Source organism: Melanerpes formicivorus, unplaced genomic scaffold (assembly GCF_026170545.1).
Source record: "Melanerpes formicivorus ecotype bairdi unplaced genomic scaffold, bMelFor1.0.p_v2 SCAF_7, whole genome shotgun sequence".
NCBI lineage: Eukaryota > Metazoa > Chordata > Aves > Piciformes > Picidae > Melanerpes > Melanerpes formicivorus.
Genome location: NW_027142359.1, coordinates 26,580,200 through 26,593,140, shown reverse-complemented (window position 1 = coordinate 26,593,140; position 12,941 = coordinate 26,580,200). Strand labels below are relative to the sequence as shown.

Below are 12,941 nucleotides of genomic sequence, written 5' to 3'. Positions count from 1 at the left end.
CGTGTCTGCTGCACCACATTTGCTGCTCTGTTTCTGCAATTCCTGAATTTCTGAGACATAATCATCACTGGCCTCCCATGCTCTAAACACAGCTTTTAAAGAGGGAGGTAAAATAATTTGGAAAGACCTCAGCAAGCAGGATTTTAATTATTAGAGCCTTCTCTTGGGTTGTCTAACAATAGATTCTTTGGCATTTCTTCACCACTCAGATGTACCTTCTCCCAATCAGTAATTTTTTATTCCATCATGTCCTTTTTCAGAAAGGACACACAGATGGATACTTGCATGTGATTTTATACTAGAAAGTCCCTCAAAGATATGAATGTGCTAGTAATAAAGGCTGGTCTGAAACTAGATGCATTAGATACAAACAGGGGTCTATTACTATAAAAGGAGCTGAATCAGCCTGCAACACTACCATGGCAAAATCACTAAGAAACCCTTTCCCTTCAAGCACTTATATTTCTTACAGAAGTGCTCAAAACAAGAGATCTCCTTGCCTTCTAGAAGAGGTAAGAGTGTAAGACTTTCCTCTTAATTCTTGTTTGTTTAGCAGCAGCATAGGTATCAAAACCCACATTACCATCTAAGCAACCTGCTCAGCAAACACCAATGGAATGAAAATGTAATCTGCACAGATAAGAAGTTTTGTCACAGCAAGTCCATGACCATGTAACACAGCCCTTAAGATTTCAGTACTCTTGCCATTCATACCTCTGCCAGCTCTTGCTCATTCACACTGCTGGTGGCACTGCCTTTCTTTCCTGAAGCTTGCTCATTGTCGGATCCGCTGGCATCTCCTTTAGCGTAGCTATGGACTGTAAGCACTCGAGCTGGCCCAGGCAGAGTTCCTTTTGCCAACAGATCAACTGATTCGGAGTCTGAGGAGCCAGAGTGGGCAGGCGAGCTGGACTGAACGCTGGATGCTGCACTCTGCTTTGAAGTTGGCAACACTGAACTGGAATTTGAAGCATGTGAAATGGAGAGATCCAATGCGGCTGCTTCTTGTTCTTCCTCTTCCTCCTCCTCAAGCTTCACTGTCTTCAGTTCTTCAAATTTGGCTGTGTCCACACGATCTAGAAGAAAGGACAGACAGACTCCTTCTAAAGTCTGAGCAGCAGAGAGAACATTTGTGCAAGCACTTGCACAAAGCCAAACAGCAAAGCAAACCACTACACGAAAAAGATAGCAACATTAAAAGATATAAAGAGTAGATCGTTGATTCAGACACCTATAAAATCACAGGTGGCTTTGAGAGAGAGAGAGAGAGAATAAAAGCATCTGCTCTTTGCCTCTTTCAGTACAAGAACTAGAGTCTATCAAACAAAACCAGCAGAGGGTGAGTTCAAAATAAACAAACAGAGATGATCCTTTATACAGTGTAGCTAAACCAAACTCCTGGCCACATGATCCTGCGGCTAAGAGGTTACAAGAGTTCATGGGAGACTGAATGGAAGACAAATAAAACGCCACAAACCAACAGAAGATTATTAAACACAGGCTGCCAAGGGCTGGAAAGCAGAATACTAGAGGGAGGCATCACATATATTTACCCTGTTTTTATACTGTTCCATAGGCCCCTTGCTCCACCCTTACAAGCAAGGATAACTGATGCAATACAACCCGTATTATTTTTTTCCCTCCAGACTACTTGTTACAAAAACTACAAATAGAACATTTACACAGCATACCAGATCCATGCTTCCAGAAGTGTGCATGTTTTACTATGCAGTTTCTATAAAGAGGTCACAACAGGGATACAGAGGACCTCAGATGACATTTTTGTATATTAGCAATCCAAATAAACAGCCAAAATCAAAACCTAGAAACATCAATTTCCTAAGACAGACTCCTATAATACTTCCTGTCCCCTTTAACTCAGCTGAAAAGCAGCATCCTCATGACCAACCTGGTCAGTCAGTGAAGTAGCTACATTGGATGATCTCACCCACAATGTGGAGGCTTTTGTTTTTTAATATAATTCTCACTTGGAAGTTAGCCACAGGCAGCCCACAACAACTAGTAACTCAAGCTGTGGTTATTTCTTTTACTCAAACAAGCAGCAAAAGTGTCAGACAAATTTAACTGACATTTAACCTAAAACTGCTCTAGATGCACTCTTTGGTCTAGAAACATTAAATGGTAATCTAAAGTCTCATGAGAGTAAATTTCTAACTGCTTGCATGGGTCTGACAAACTAGTGTCTGCTTTTTTTTTTGGATATGATCCCTGAGACCGCTGTCCCTTTGGCTCCCCATCACTGCTTCCCTGGTATCTTGTTTCTGGCACTCTGCTGGAGCTGCTGTCTGTCAGTCCTCACATCCATCTTCAGGGCCTCTGTATAAATCTCCTGGAGGCCTCTTTGCTGCCTATATATCTATCTAATTAATGTTAGTGTAAGTAAAGCACAGCCTTTTCCCCTTAATAAGCAGAGTGCTGACTTTATTACAGGTTGTCTTTCTCCACCCCCTCTGCATTCCACTGACTAGCATCATATGAAAGAGTGCCCCAGATTCAGCTCTATCAACTTCCCTCCCTGAAGAATAATACCCTGTCCTCTTCTACCACTATAAAGCTTGACAGTTACCTGCAAGCTTGAGCCTTTGTCCACTTTGCTGCACAAGTTGACTCAAGGGTCTCTCACGAGGCTGTGCCACGTCTGCTTCATACTGTGTGGAGCTCAGCTCCTCCTTGGGGAAGGCCTCACTCTCGCTCACCTCCTGAGGAACTTCGAGGCAGACCCTGTGCCTTTTGGTTCCTATGCGATGCTTGGGGATGCTGCAGGAAACAAATCTGTGTGTCAGGTTACCAAATACGTGAGTGTGTTGAATTTCTGGCTGGCTGCACAAAATACAGCCTGGTTGGGATCAGTGTTTTATGAGACAGCATCTGGCAAGCCAAGTAAGTTCAAGTTTTCTGAAGTGCTTTCTTTTACAGGAGCAGAATCAGCAGTCCTTAGGGATGGCTACTCAGCATCTGTCAATCATGTATCAGGCAGCTATGTTTTAACCAGGCATTCTTTATCTTAAACAAAAAAAATCCTAAAACCCCACAAAATCCAAACACAGCCAACAAAGAGACAACTTCAGTAATAGCAGCTGACACTGGCTGAAAAAACATCAACTGCGAAAGCATGATGATTAGCTTGTCCACCTTTGGCAACCAGGAACTGCACACTGAACTCACAGCTTGCAGCACTGATAGTACTAGAATTGGGCAAGGTCTGCCCCATGACCCCTTTCTCTCCTGGCCTTGAAGGGTACAGTGCACACTTCCAATCCAGGCTTTGGACATCTGTCCAAAGATGAAAAAACTCCTCCCAAGCTGGTACATTTACTGTCTGCCACAGACTACCATCAGTGCGGACTCAGTTAAACAAAACAAAAAATTAACCTCTATGCTCAAGAAAAGATTGTTACCTATGACTGCTGCTGCCCTACCACAGTGGCAAACTTTCAATCAGAAGTAGGTCAAGCTCCTAGCAATTCAACAGAAAAGCAGAGGGTTACATAGAGCGCTACCTTTTCGCCTCATCCCCATCTGCCTCTTCTTTACACATCTCTTCTGTTTCCATCTCCTCAACACACTGTTTCCCACTCTTGACTTTTTGCATGAGATCTCCTTTAAGGAACTCTGCTGCCTCTGGGGTTGGAAGAGCATGGTCTATGACAGTGATGTCCTTCCCAGCTTTCCAAAGCTTGTACCGGTCTGGCTGGTATTTCCTCACAAACACATCCATGGAGATCTTCACCATGTCCTTCCGACAGGAGCACTGAAGTCAAGAAAATATTTAAGTGAGGCCACATTTGGAACAATTCTGCTCTTCATTCCTGTATCAATTTGCTTTCAGAAGCTTAACTGAAGGAAAAAAAAATAATTCCCAGTTACTCATAACTGAGCCTCAGGACTCTCAAGATTCTTTCCCAGGAAAACAAAAAGGCATACCTTAAGTTACTAAAAACTGAGCAGAAAAGTCAGCAAAAGCAATGAAACAGAAAACCAGGTGGTACCACAGTAACTAAGAAAGAAAGTTCACCAGACTATTTACAGAGTTGCTGGTAGAAGCTGCCTGTATTAAAATGAGATCATACAAAAACAGCCAGCAAAACCAGAGAGTATAATGAGAAAGAGCCATACATGCTCTGGGCCTACCCAGAGGAGTAAAGGTTCCACTCATTCAGGCATAGTTACAGCTGGTGCTTCCGAGTATGCACTTGAGTGTAACTTCTGAAAACATAACCCAGGTTTGTAAGGCAACTGTGATAAAACACTGTTCAGTTTAATAGAATAGAATAGAATTCACTAGGTTGGAAAAGACCTTCAAGGTCCAACCTATCATCCAACACCATCTAATCTACGGCACCAAGCACCCCATCCAGTCTCTTCTTAAACACCTCCAGTGATGGTGACTCCACCACCTCCCCAGGCAGCTCATTCCAATGGGCAATCACTCTTTCTGGGAAGAACTTCTTCCTAACATCCAGCCTGAACCTCCCCTGGTGCAGCTTGAGACTGTGTCCTCTTGTTCTGTTGGTGATTGCCTGGGAGAAGAGACCAACCACCACCTGGCTACAATCTCCCTTCAGGTAGTTCTAGACAGGTCTCCTCTGAGCCTCCTCTTCTCCAGGCTAAGCAACCCCAGCTCCCTCAGCCTCTCCTCATAGAGCTTGTGCTCCAGACCTCTCACCAGCTTTGTTGCCCTTCTCTGGACACATTCCAGCAAGTCAACATCTTTCCTAAACTGAGGGGCCCAGAACTGGACGCAGTACTCAAGGTGTGGCCTAACCAGTGCTGAGTACAGTTCAGCCAAGATACTTTTTTTGGTGACACTAGAGTCATACTTCCAGGCTAAATGGTTAAGTAGTAGTTATAATATCAGATAAAATACCAAGAGACTGACCACTAAGCACATCCTTTCATCTTTGGAAAGGCAACTAGTCCCCTGCTTTTCCTTGAAGCCTCACCTGATCTACACAGAGCTGAAAACCAGGTTACGTGCTATCTATACTTGAAATAAGGACATGAAACAGGAGGCTAACTGGACATTGTTACTGTACCAGAAAGCAAACATCATATCTTATATAGCCAAAGCACTCCTTTACATCAAACATTAGGAGCCTAATGGGCAGCAGAACATGAGGTTATTGGTATGCAGTAGGATGATTACAGACCACTTACCAGTACAGACTGCTTCCCGTACTCGATCCATCGTAGAGTAGCAAAGTTGGTAGATTCAGCACAGTTAAAGCCATGATTAAAGCCAGCATGGTAGCTATAAGGAAAGGTTATCATGAACTCCCCAGCCTCCTGTGTCACCTAGAGACAATTGAGACACCATACTGTTACTCACAACCTAAGAGTTTATGTGGTGAGTCTGAACAAAAGGAGTTCCCATCCCCCTCATGCAAGGACTGTAGCTGAAACCCACACCCACAGATGGTGGTTGGAGTTACTTGCTGCAATGGATATACTCTGTACTTACTTTCATTATTCTCCTACTTAAGTATACACTTACTGGGAAGTAACACTAATTTTTTCACTTAAACACCACAAGTTAAAATAGCACAGAAGTGGCTATACATTAAATACTCTGTAAAAAAACTATCTGAAGGTCTTAAATGTATTTATCTGCACTACCAACAGGTTTGGCTGAAGAGTTTCTAAGTTAAATTTCTATCCACACACAGCTTGGAAGTTTACTACTGTTTTCATGTGATGTTGACATGCAAGTAAAACTTTCAGTCAGCCTTCCACTGCTGGAAGGTGGGGAGGCCCAGAGGAGAGGTGAGGGTGGGAGGTTATCACCTGAGGAACTCAGAAGTCTACCAAGTTATTAATCTACAAAGTTATCAAATGTAATGGAAAAAACAAAACCATAGCAGGGAACAAGTTCTATTTTCTATTGAGGAAAGCTGGCACAGGACAAGTCTGAAACAAGAAAAGAATAATCTCTCTTCGCTGAGTACACAGCCAAACAGTAAAGTTAAAACTATGCACAACAGCTTGTCTTAGATTAAGTTAAAAACAAAGAAAAAAGAAAAGAATCTCTCAGAAGACAGAGCCTTTGTTTTTAACAGTCCCTGACAGATTTTTTCTGTCTCAGGTACCAAACGATAGACAAAAGGAAACATAATGGAGAAGGATTTTCTTACACCCCTCCCTATTTTCATCTCTAAACATCTGCTGCTGGCTGCTGTTAAGAGAAGAGCTAGGGCTGCATCAGCCTCTTGACCTAGCTGCTATAACCAAGAGCACTTTTCTACACCTTATCAAAAGGGATGCCGTATTTCTTCAGAATGGATGGCGAGATGAGAGTCATCTTGTGACGCAGAAACGCTTCACAGCTTTGGGCACTTCCTGGGAAGAAACCTGTATGAAATAAATGCAAGGAGAGATATTACCAGTCTGCTGTGAATTAATTTTTCAGTAGTGTTTAGGAAAGGTTACTGTCTAAATACTGTTTTCCCCTAGGCCCACAAGTATGGACCACCTTATTTGAAGTGTGCTAGTTTGCACTCTGGAGAAAAAGGACTACTCCTGAGATTCATCTTTAACACAAGACAATTTGAGAGAGAGTAAGAAAGACCACACATAGAAGGACATGCCCTTGGCTATAACCTTCCAGTTCTGATGACCAATAGTTAAAGATTTGTCTCATTAAAGGTTGGATGACTACAACTGCATTACTTTGTAACGGGATGTTTCTCTTGTGTGTATACTACAAACAGTGAGAAGTAATAAAATCTGTCTTGTAAAAGGCAAATCATCAATTCAGTTGTGCCAGCCTGTGCTCTGCCATACTCTGAAAGAGTTGAAGCCTGTTGTGGCAGTCCATCCCATCCTCCACAAAAGGCAGGATACAAAGTGCTTGATTACCTTTTGCAAGTCTCTCCAGTCGCTTCCCATGCTCTGGAGGGATAGAGTACCTGCAGTCACAAAAACAAGTCTGTTATGTTCAAGGGACATGACACAACCTCAGTGTGACTGGAAACCATAAACGGGCATCAAGGCATGAACTGCTTTCGTTAAAAAAAGAAAATCCCCCATCTCTACAGTCTTTCAAAACTCAGTGACATAAAGCTAAAAACTTCTACCAAGGACTTACAGCTCTCTATTCCAAGAACAATCAAGAGCCAAAAGCTGACCATCTCCTCCACTGACTTTTGCTTAGACAGTCAAGGCTGTAAAAACTTCCATCCATTTAATTAGCAGATCCATGCAGCAAAAAATTAACTGCAAGAAGGGAAGATCTCTTCCTGACTTGTCTCAGCTCACAGCTGTGCAATTGCTAGCATACTCAATGTAAGGAGAGCACAGCAAGGGAGAAAATGGAGTCAGCTCTTCCTGCTGCTCAGACCAAGATGGGACTAAGTCAGATGCAACGCCACATCCTGAACATACAGCGGACACTGCAGGCTGTGCACCTCTCTCTCTGTACACAACTTTACAGGCACCACACAACTCCTAGTTGGTTTGACTACAATAAATAAACCCACTATCTTAGCTTGCTTTCACTCTGCAATAGAATGTTATATTCTTGATTAAATGTCTTGTTAAATAAATGAGATGAAGGAGGTATCAGTAAAGTTAATTTCTTCCACACACTACTGTAAAAGAATCCACAGCCAGAAGATTTATCTGACTGAGCTACTCTGTTTTGTCTTGCCATGCTATTGTCAATGCATGGGGTACTTCACTGGTCACAAGGCACTAGCTATTATGTTTTTTTTTTCACTTCAAACTTGCATTAAAAGGCAGCCAAACCCACTAGTTTACAACAAGAGTGCCATGGAAACAATTACTGAAGTTGCTTGAGAAATTTATTTGTGAACAGAAGGGAATGATTCACTTTTAAAATGTAACCCATACTAGAGAAAAATTCAGGAGCCTTTCCTCAAAACCACCATGAAAGCACAGACACTGGATGAACCTCTCAGCAATGTCCACTGTCCTGTTTTCAGCTTTATGATAAACAGCTACACCTCAAGTATGTCAAAAACTGTCTGTTCCCCATGCACCTGTGTGACAATGGGCTTACTACCTCTCTATGGGCATTCTAGAGCCTGAGGAAATCATAAGCACATTCTCCAAGTTCTGACCCTATTGCAGAAGGAAGTGTACACCCTATGGTGTAATTCTGAAGAACTCTATCAGGGCTGCAAATAGACTTTCTAGTAGGCAGCAAAGCAAATGATACTGTGGACACACACTGCTTTGCAGTTCCTCACTCATTTCCAGTGTTCTTGTCATCAGGTACAACTGCAGTGCAAGATCAGAGGGATGGCAATTCCTTTAGTAAACTCTCATAACTTCAGGACTTTGACTCCAGTATTTTATGGCATTGTTTTTCTACACCTAGCAGCTTCCCTAGAATATCTTACCATGATTTGGGCTCCCCAAAATGCAAGTAATTAATACTGTAGAGATCCATGTCCTCAGTGTGCCAGGCAAAGGAGGTTTTCCACATGCCAAAATACAGGTAAGGAGTATTCACTCCCTCGATGGTTATGCCGCTTTCATTCTCCACAATATCCAGGATCGTGTTCAATCTGCCAATATTCCACACATCTATGTGCTGCAAAACACAAGCCCCAAGTTAAACAAGCATTATGAAGGGCAGAACCACACAACTAAGATGATCAATTCCAAAAGGTATCAGACACTTGTGAAACAGCACATCAAGACAAATCATCTACTGCCATAGTTCAAACCATTCGCTAGTTCACCTAAACCAAGTTTAACATGGTGCTGGTATGTGTACTGAGGGATTACTGGCCACCTTTATGGAGAAATAAAAAGCTATCAGCCAACATAAGGATGAGGCAGGACAAGTCATGAGGAAGCTAGAGACTTTACAAAGCAGAGAACCACAGTGCAAGCTGAGCTGATCTCTCACCCCCCTTGAATAGAAACACTTAAATCACCCTAACTTAGTAGGCCAGCAAATAGAATGCATCCCTTTTTCTAATGTCCATCACCCCAACAGTCTGTAGTTAACAAATCTGTTCCACACAAATACATGCACCAGTGTATACCAAAGTGGTGCAGGTTCACTGATCCTACACTTCCAACTCTCATACACCCTTCAGGACAAAGCAGCAGAAAAGCCACACTTGCACAAGTCTAGCTTTTCCTTTCTTGAACTTAACTGGATCACACTGCAGTGCTAAGAGAGGTCCCTTAGAACACTACTACTAGTAGCCTTAACTATCTGGGTTACATGGAGAGATGTCATAAACACCAGAGATGTTACAAACAGCAGTTTATTCTGCCTAATCCCGAAGCTGCAACTCTGCTAAAGCTATCATTAACTCTTTCTGAACGTTAAGAATCAAAAGCAAGATAAATATTTACAGAATGCAATACCCAGGGATAATTGTTTCTTGAAAACCAAACCAGTTCTCTTACCTTGTCATAAAGTGTGCCATTAACATCAGCACCGTAGATAGGGGCATTGAATGTCAGGTTCTTCCAGTATTTTCGTTCAAGGTCTTCAAAGTCTGTGTAGCGGGGCGTGCAGTACCTGAAAAAACCAACAAAGGCACTGAAGGCTTCGCAGTGTGGTACAGGAAGAGCCTAACCTCACATTTTTCACCACTGAAAGAATGGGTACAACACCATGGTAAAATTACCTAACACATACCCTAACTGCAGGACAGCCACAGATACGCTCCTGTGGGATTTGGGAACAAAGGATCAGGAGGAAAATTACTTTCCCTATTTCTCAGTTTACTTTCATTTTTCCTTTGTGCACTTCCCTCGGGTCAGAACAATTTCACTTTTTAGCTGCCACTACCTAGCAAGAAAGGATTTAGTCAAAATCAGAAATGACACAAACAACACCTTGGATAAAAAGCCACAAACCCTGAAGTTTCCTGCCACTGCAAAAGTAACCAACATTTCCAGACTCACCTGCAATTAATCTGGTCAAGCATGCTCAGTTTACCAACAAAGCATCCGGTCTTTATGTCCTTTCCCTGCTAACTATATACTGGCCTCTTTGTGCAGCACCAAGGGATCACATTTACACCCTAACACCCTTTCCATATAGATATGTGTGTGTGTATGTATCCCTGACAATTACCTACATAGCATAAAAGAGTAATCGCCATTAAATTATCGCGTTAGAGAAACAGAATACTGAGGTACCTGACGTGCACTGCTCTCACAAGACAAAACAAGCTTCAGAGGGCAGACTGCAGCTGGCCATTCCTAACTACTTTGAAACAGCTCTATCAAACACTGCTTTGCTTAACCTTCTTTTGCAGTGACCTTTTTTCTCTCTCTTTCTCGATACCAAGAACATTCATTTTTCTACTCAGTAAATATTTCGATTGTCTGGATATAGGGGACGGGCAGATAGGAGCCCACAGCAATTAACCAAAAGTTCTGCCGTCACTCCACATCCTCTTGCCAGATCACACAAGCCACAGGCCAGCTTTACCAGCACACCTCAGCTGCTCAGGGCGTTACACTCACGCCTCGGTCCGGCACCAGACCGCAGTAAGGGCCTAGCCCAGGGGAATCCGGGCAACCCGGACTCCCGCAGCGACTCCCTGCCCGGAGACGCGGACGTACTTGTCGCTGTTGGCGATCCTCCGGAACTCGCGGACCGTCATGGCCTTCTTCTGAATGTTGTACTGGGTGAAGAGGCCGGACTGCCCCGTCACCACCTGCTGGATGGGCGCCGGGATGACCAGCTCGTCGATGTCATCGTAGCACCGCCGCGGCTTCCACTCCTTCGGAGGGACAATCTGCGGGAAGCAAAGTGCAGCTGTTCACCGTCCAGCGTACCGGGGAAGGCACCTAACTCGGGCCGGCCAGGCTGAAAGCCCCGGGCCGAGGCACGCCGAAGTAAACAAAGGGCGGAGGCGGTGCGGCGCGGCCCGGCCCCACTGGGTGGCAGAGGGCCGAGTCCGGAGCGCGGACCGTGGCCGGACGACGCGGCCTCCTCCGCCCGGGAGAAAACTGAAGAGGGGAAGGGGAATTAGGGTTCCCACCTTGGCCAGTCCGGCGCGGTGGGCGCCCTGAGACTCCACGTAAGCGATGTAACGGCTGAAGTCCCGGAACTCCTCCATGGTGGGGCGGAAGGTCATGATCCGCGCGCTAGGGTTGAGGCTCTCCAGGTCCGAGGCCATGTTGCCGGGCCAGCCCTGCACGGAGGAGCCAGGGGGGGTATGGCACGGAGGGGCGGGTCACCCCCTGCACCCCTCCCCCACGCCGCCCCGCCCAGCCGGCCCAGGCGAGCCCCGTCGCGCGTGCACGCCCCTCCCTCTCCGCCCGCCGGCCAATCGCCGTGGGGTCCGCACAAGCCCTTCCTCCGCATTGGCGGAGGGCACTTGCCCGTCAGGATCACGGTTATCTTTCCTCCGCACGGCGAAGAACGCCATCGATTCACGCCCCTCCCCACCCCCCCTTTTTCCCGGCCGGGGCGAGCCCGTTCCTACGCGGAGGGTCCGAGTCCCCGCCTGGCGTGCTCACGTCAGCAGAGCGTCCCTCTTCTTCGCCTCCTCCGCCCTCCCCCCAGCTCCAACGCTTGGCCGCCGTATCCCTCCGCACCACGCGCCCAGTAAGTCCGGCAGGCCGCAGACGCCACCGCGGCCGTTCCGCACCACCCAAGCCCCGCCCTGCCACCTTAGCCCGCCCCCTTCTCCACCGCCCGCCCCTCCTCCGCGACCACAGCCAATCGATTGCCCTCTCTCTCTTCACAGCCAATAGGAACTCGACGGCCGGCCGGGGAGGGCCAGCGAATCAGGAGGCCGGGAACGGGGCCGTTGCTAGGCGGACGGGATGAGGGCTGGCAGCAGTCTCTAGGGGGCGGTTGCTAAGGAGGCCCAGGCCTACTAGAGGCTGCGGGGAGGCCCTTCCGGGGCCCCAGCGGCGATTACGGGGAGTGGGCCCAGCCGCGCCCCGCCTCCAGGACCCCAGAGACGCCCGTCGGGTGTGACATCAGAGCACAGTCCCGAGGGCAGCACGGCCTCACAGTGGCCCGGGGCAGGCCTAGCCTCCTTGGGGCTCCTGGTCCTGCCCTCAGCAGGAAGGCCGGGATGGACCGGCCGAGCGGCGAGCAGGAGTTTCCTGCCGGCGCAGCAGCCGCTTAGCTGTCAGATAGATCAAACTTCCGCCTGCAGTCCCGGTGCAATGGCCCGCGGCCCGTGCCCTGAGCAGCTGGCAAAGGTGGCAGGGCCCGGGGCCGGTGGCACGGGGAGCCCGGGGGCCTGCACACCGCCAGCGGGGCACCAGGGGCCGGTGCAGCTGGGTCGTGCAGGCGCCTTAAACGGAAGCTCTGGGTATTAATCCTGTGTGAATGGGTGCTCTAGTGAGCTAATGGGGTTTGGGCACTGACTGGTGACACACAGTGGGCATGTGCCAATTGAACGTATTAACCGAGCTAATTATATGCCTGCAATTTCTGGGTGTAAGCAAAGCCAAAGTAGAATTTGATACTATACAAATGCCTGGCAGCAAACACAACCTGGGACTGGACTGGTGCCAGTCCTGGCCCATGTCAAGGAGTTCCATCAGCAAAGCCTGGTCATCAGGAGCCGTGGAAAAGTGTCCCCCTGGCCAGCCCAAGCTGACGACAGTCCATTGGAGCTGATAATGTAACTTCAGCAGCAAATGCCTGCAAGTGTGGCCAGGGCTGTGTGCTTGACAGACTAGCAATACTGACCCCATTCCTTTGGCTGGGAGTGATTTTCACAGATCACATTGTGCTAAATGCTTTTCAAATGTGCAAATACCAACAGGCAACCTTGAAAGTAAGCACAACCCACCCAAAAGAGCTCATAACCCACCTCAGAGACCACACTTGGTCCCCCATGCCTCCCTTGTGCCTAGATAAACCCTTGAGTTCACTGCACGTTTCTCTGGATACACCTCTCATTTGGTGTCGTGCTGTAGGCACACAAGTAGCCCTGAGAGTCTTATCAAACATCATT

The 12,941-nt window shown here is 46.7% G+C and overlaps 1 protein-coding gene across 1 annotated transcript in view; it reads right to left on the bottom strand.

Moving 5' to 3' along the window:
• The window catches only part of KDM4A (lysine demethylase 4A), a 30,364-nt gene extending 18,748 nt beyond the window's left edge, over positions 1–11,616 (bottom strand). Inside the window, exons 1-11 of the mRNA XM_068141550.1 lie at positions 11,482–11,616; positions 11,001–11,153; positions 10,579–10,754; positions 9,409–9,523; positions 8,382–8,575; positions 6,877–6,926; positions 6,266–6,369; positions 5,179–5,316; positions 3,522–3,772; positions 2,588–2,778; positions 715–1,076 (exon numbers count right to left, since the gene is read on the bottom strand). Coding sequence (XP_067997651.1) covers positions 715–1,076; positions 2,588–2,778; positions 3,522–3,772; positions 5,179–5,316; positions 6,266–6,369; positions 6,877–6,926; positions 8,382–8,575; positions 9,409–9,523; positions 10,579–10,754; positions 11,001–11,138 — 1,719 coding nt within the window. The 5' untranslated portion in view covers positions 11,139–11,153; positions 11,482–11,616. The remainder of the gene's footprint in view (positions 1–714; positions 1,077–2,587; positions 2,779–3,521; positions 3,773–5,178; positions 5,317–6,265; positions 6,370–6,876; positions 6,927–8,381; positions 8,576–9,408; positions 9,524–10,578; positions 10,755–11,000; positions 11,154–11,481) is intronic.
• Positions 11,617–12,941: the final 1,325 nt, after the last annotated feature.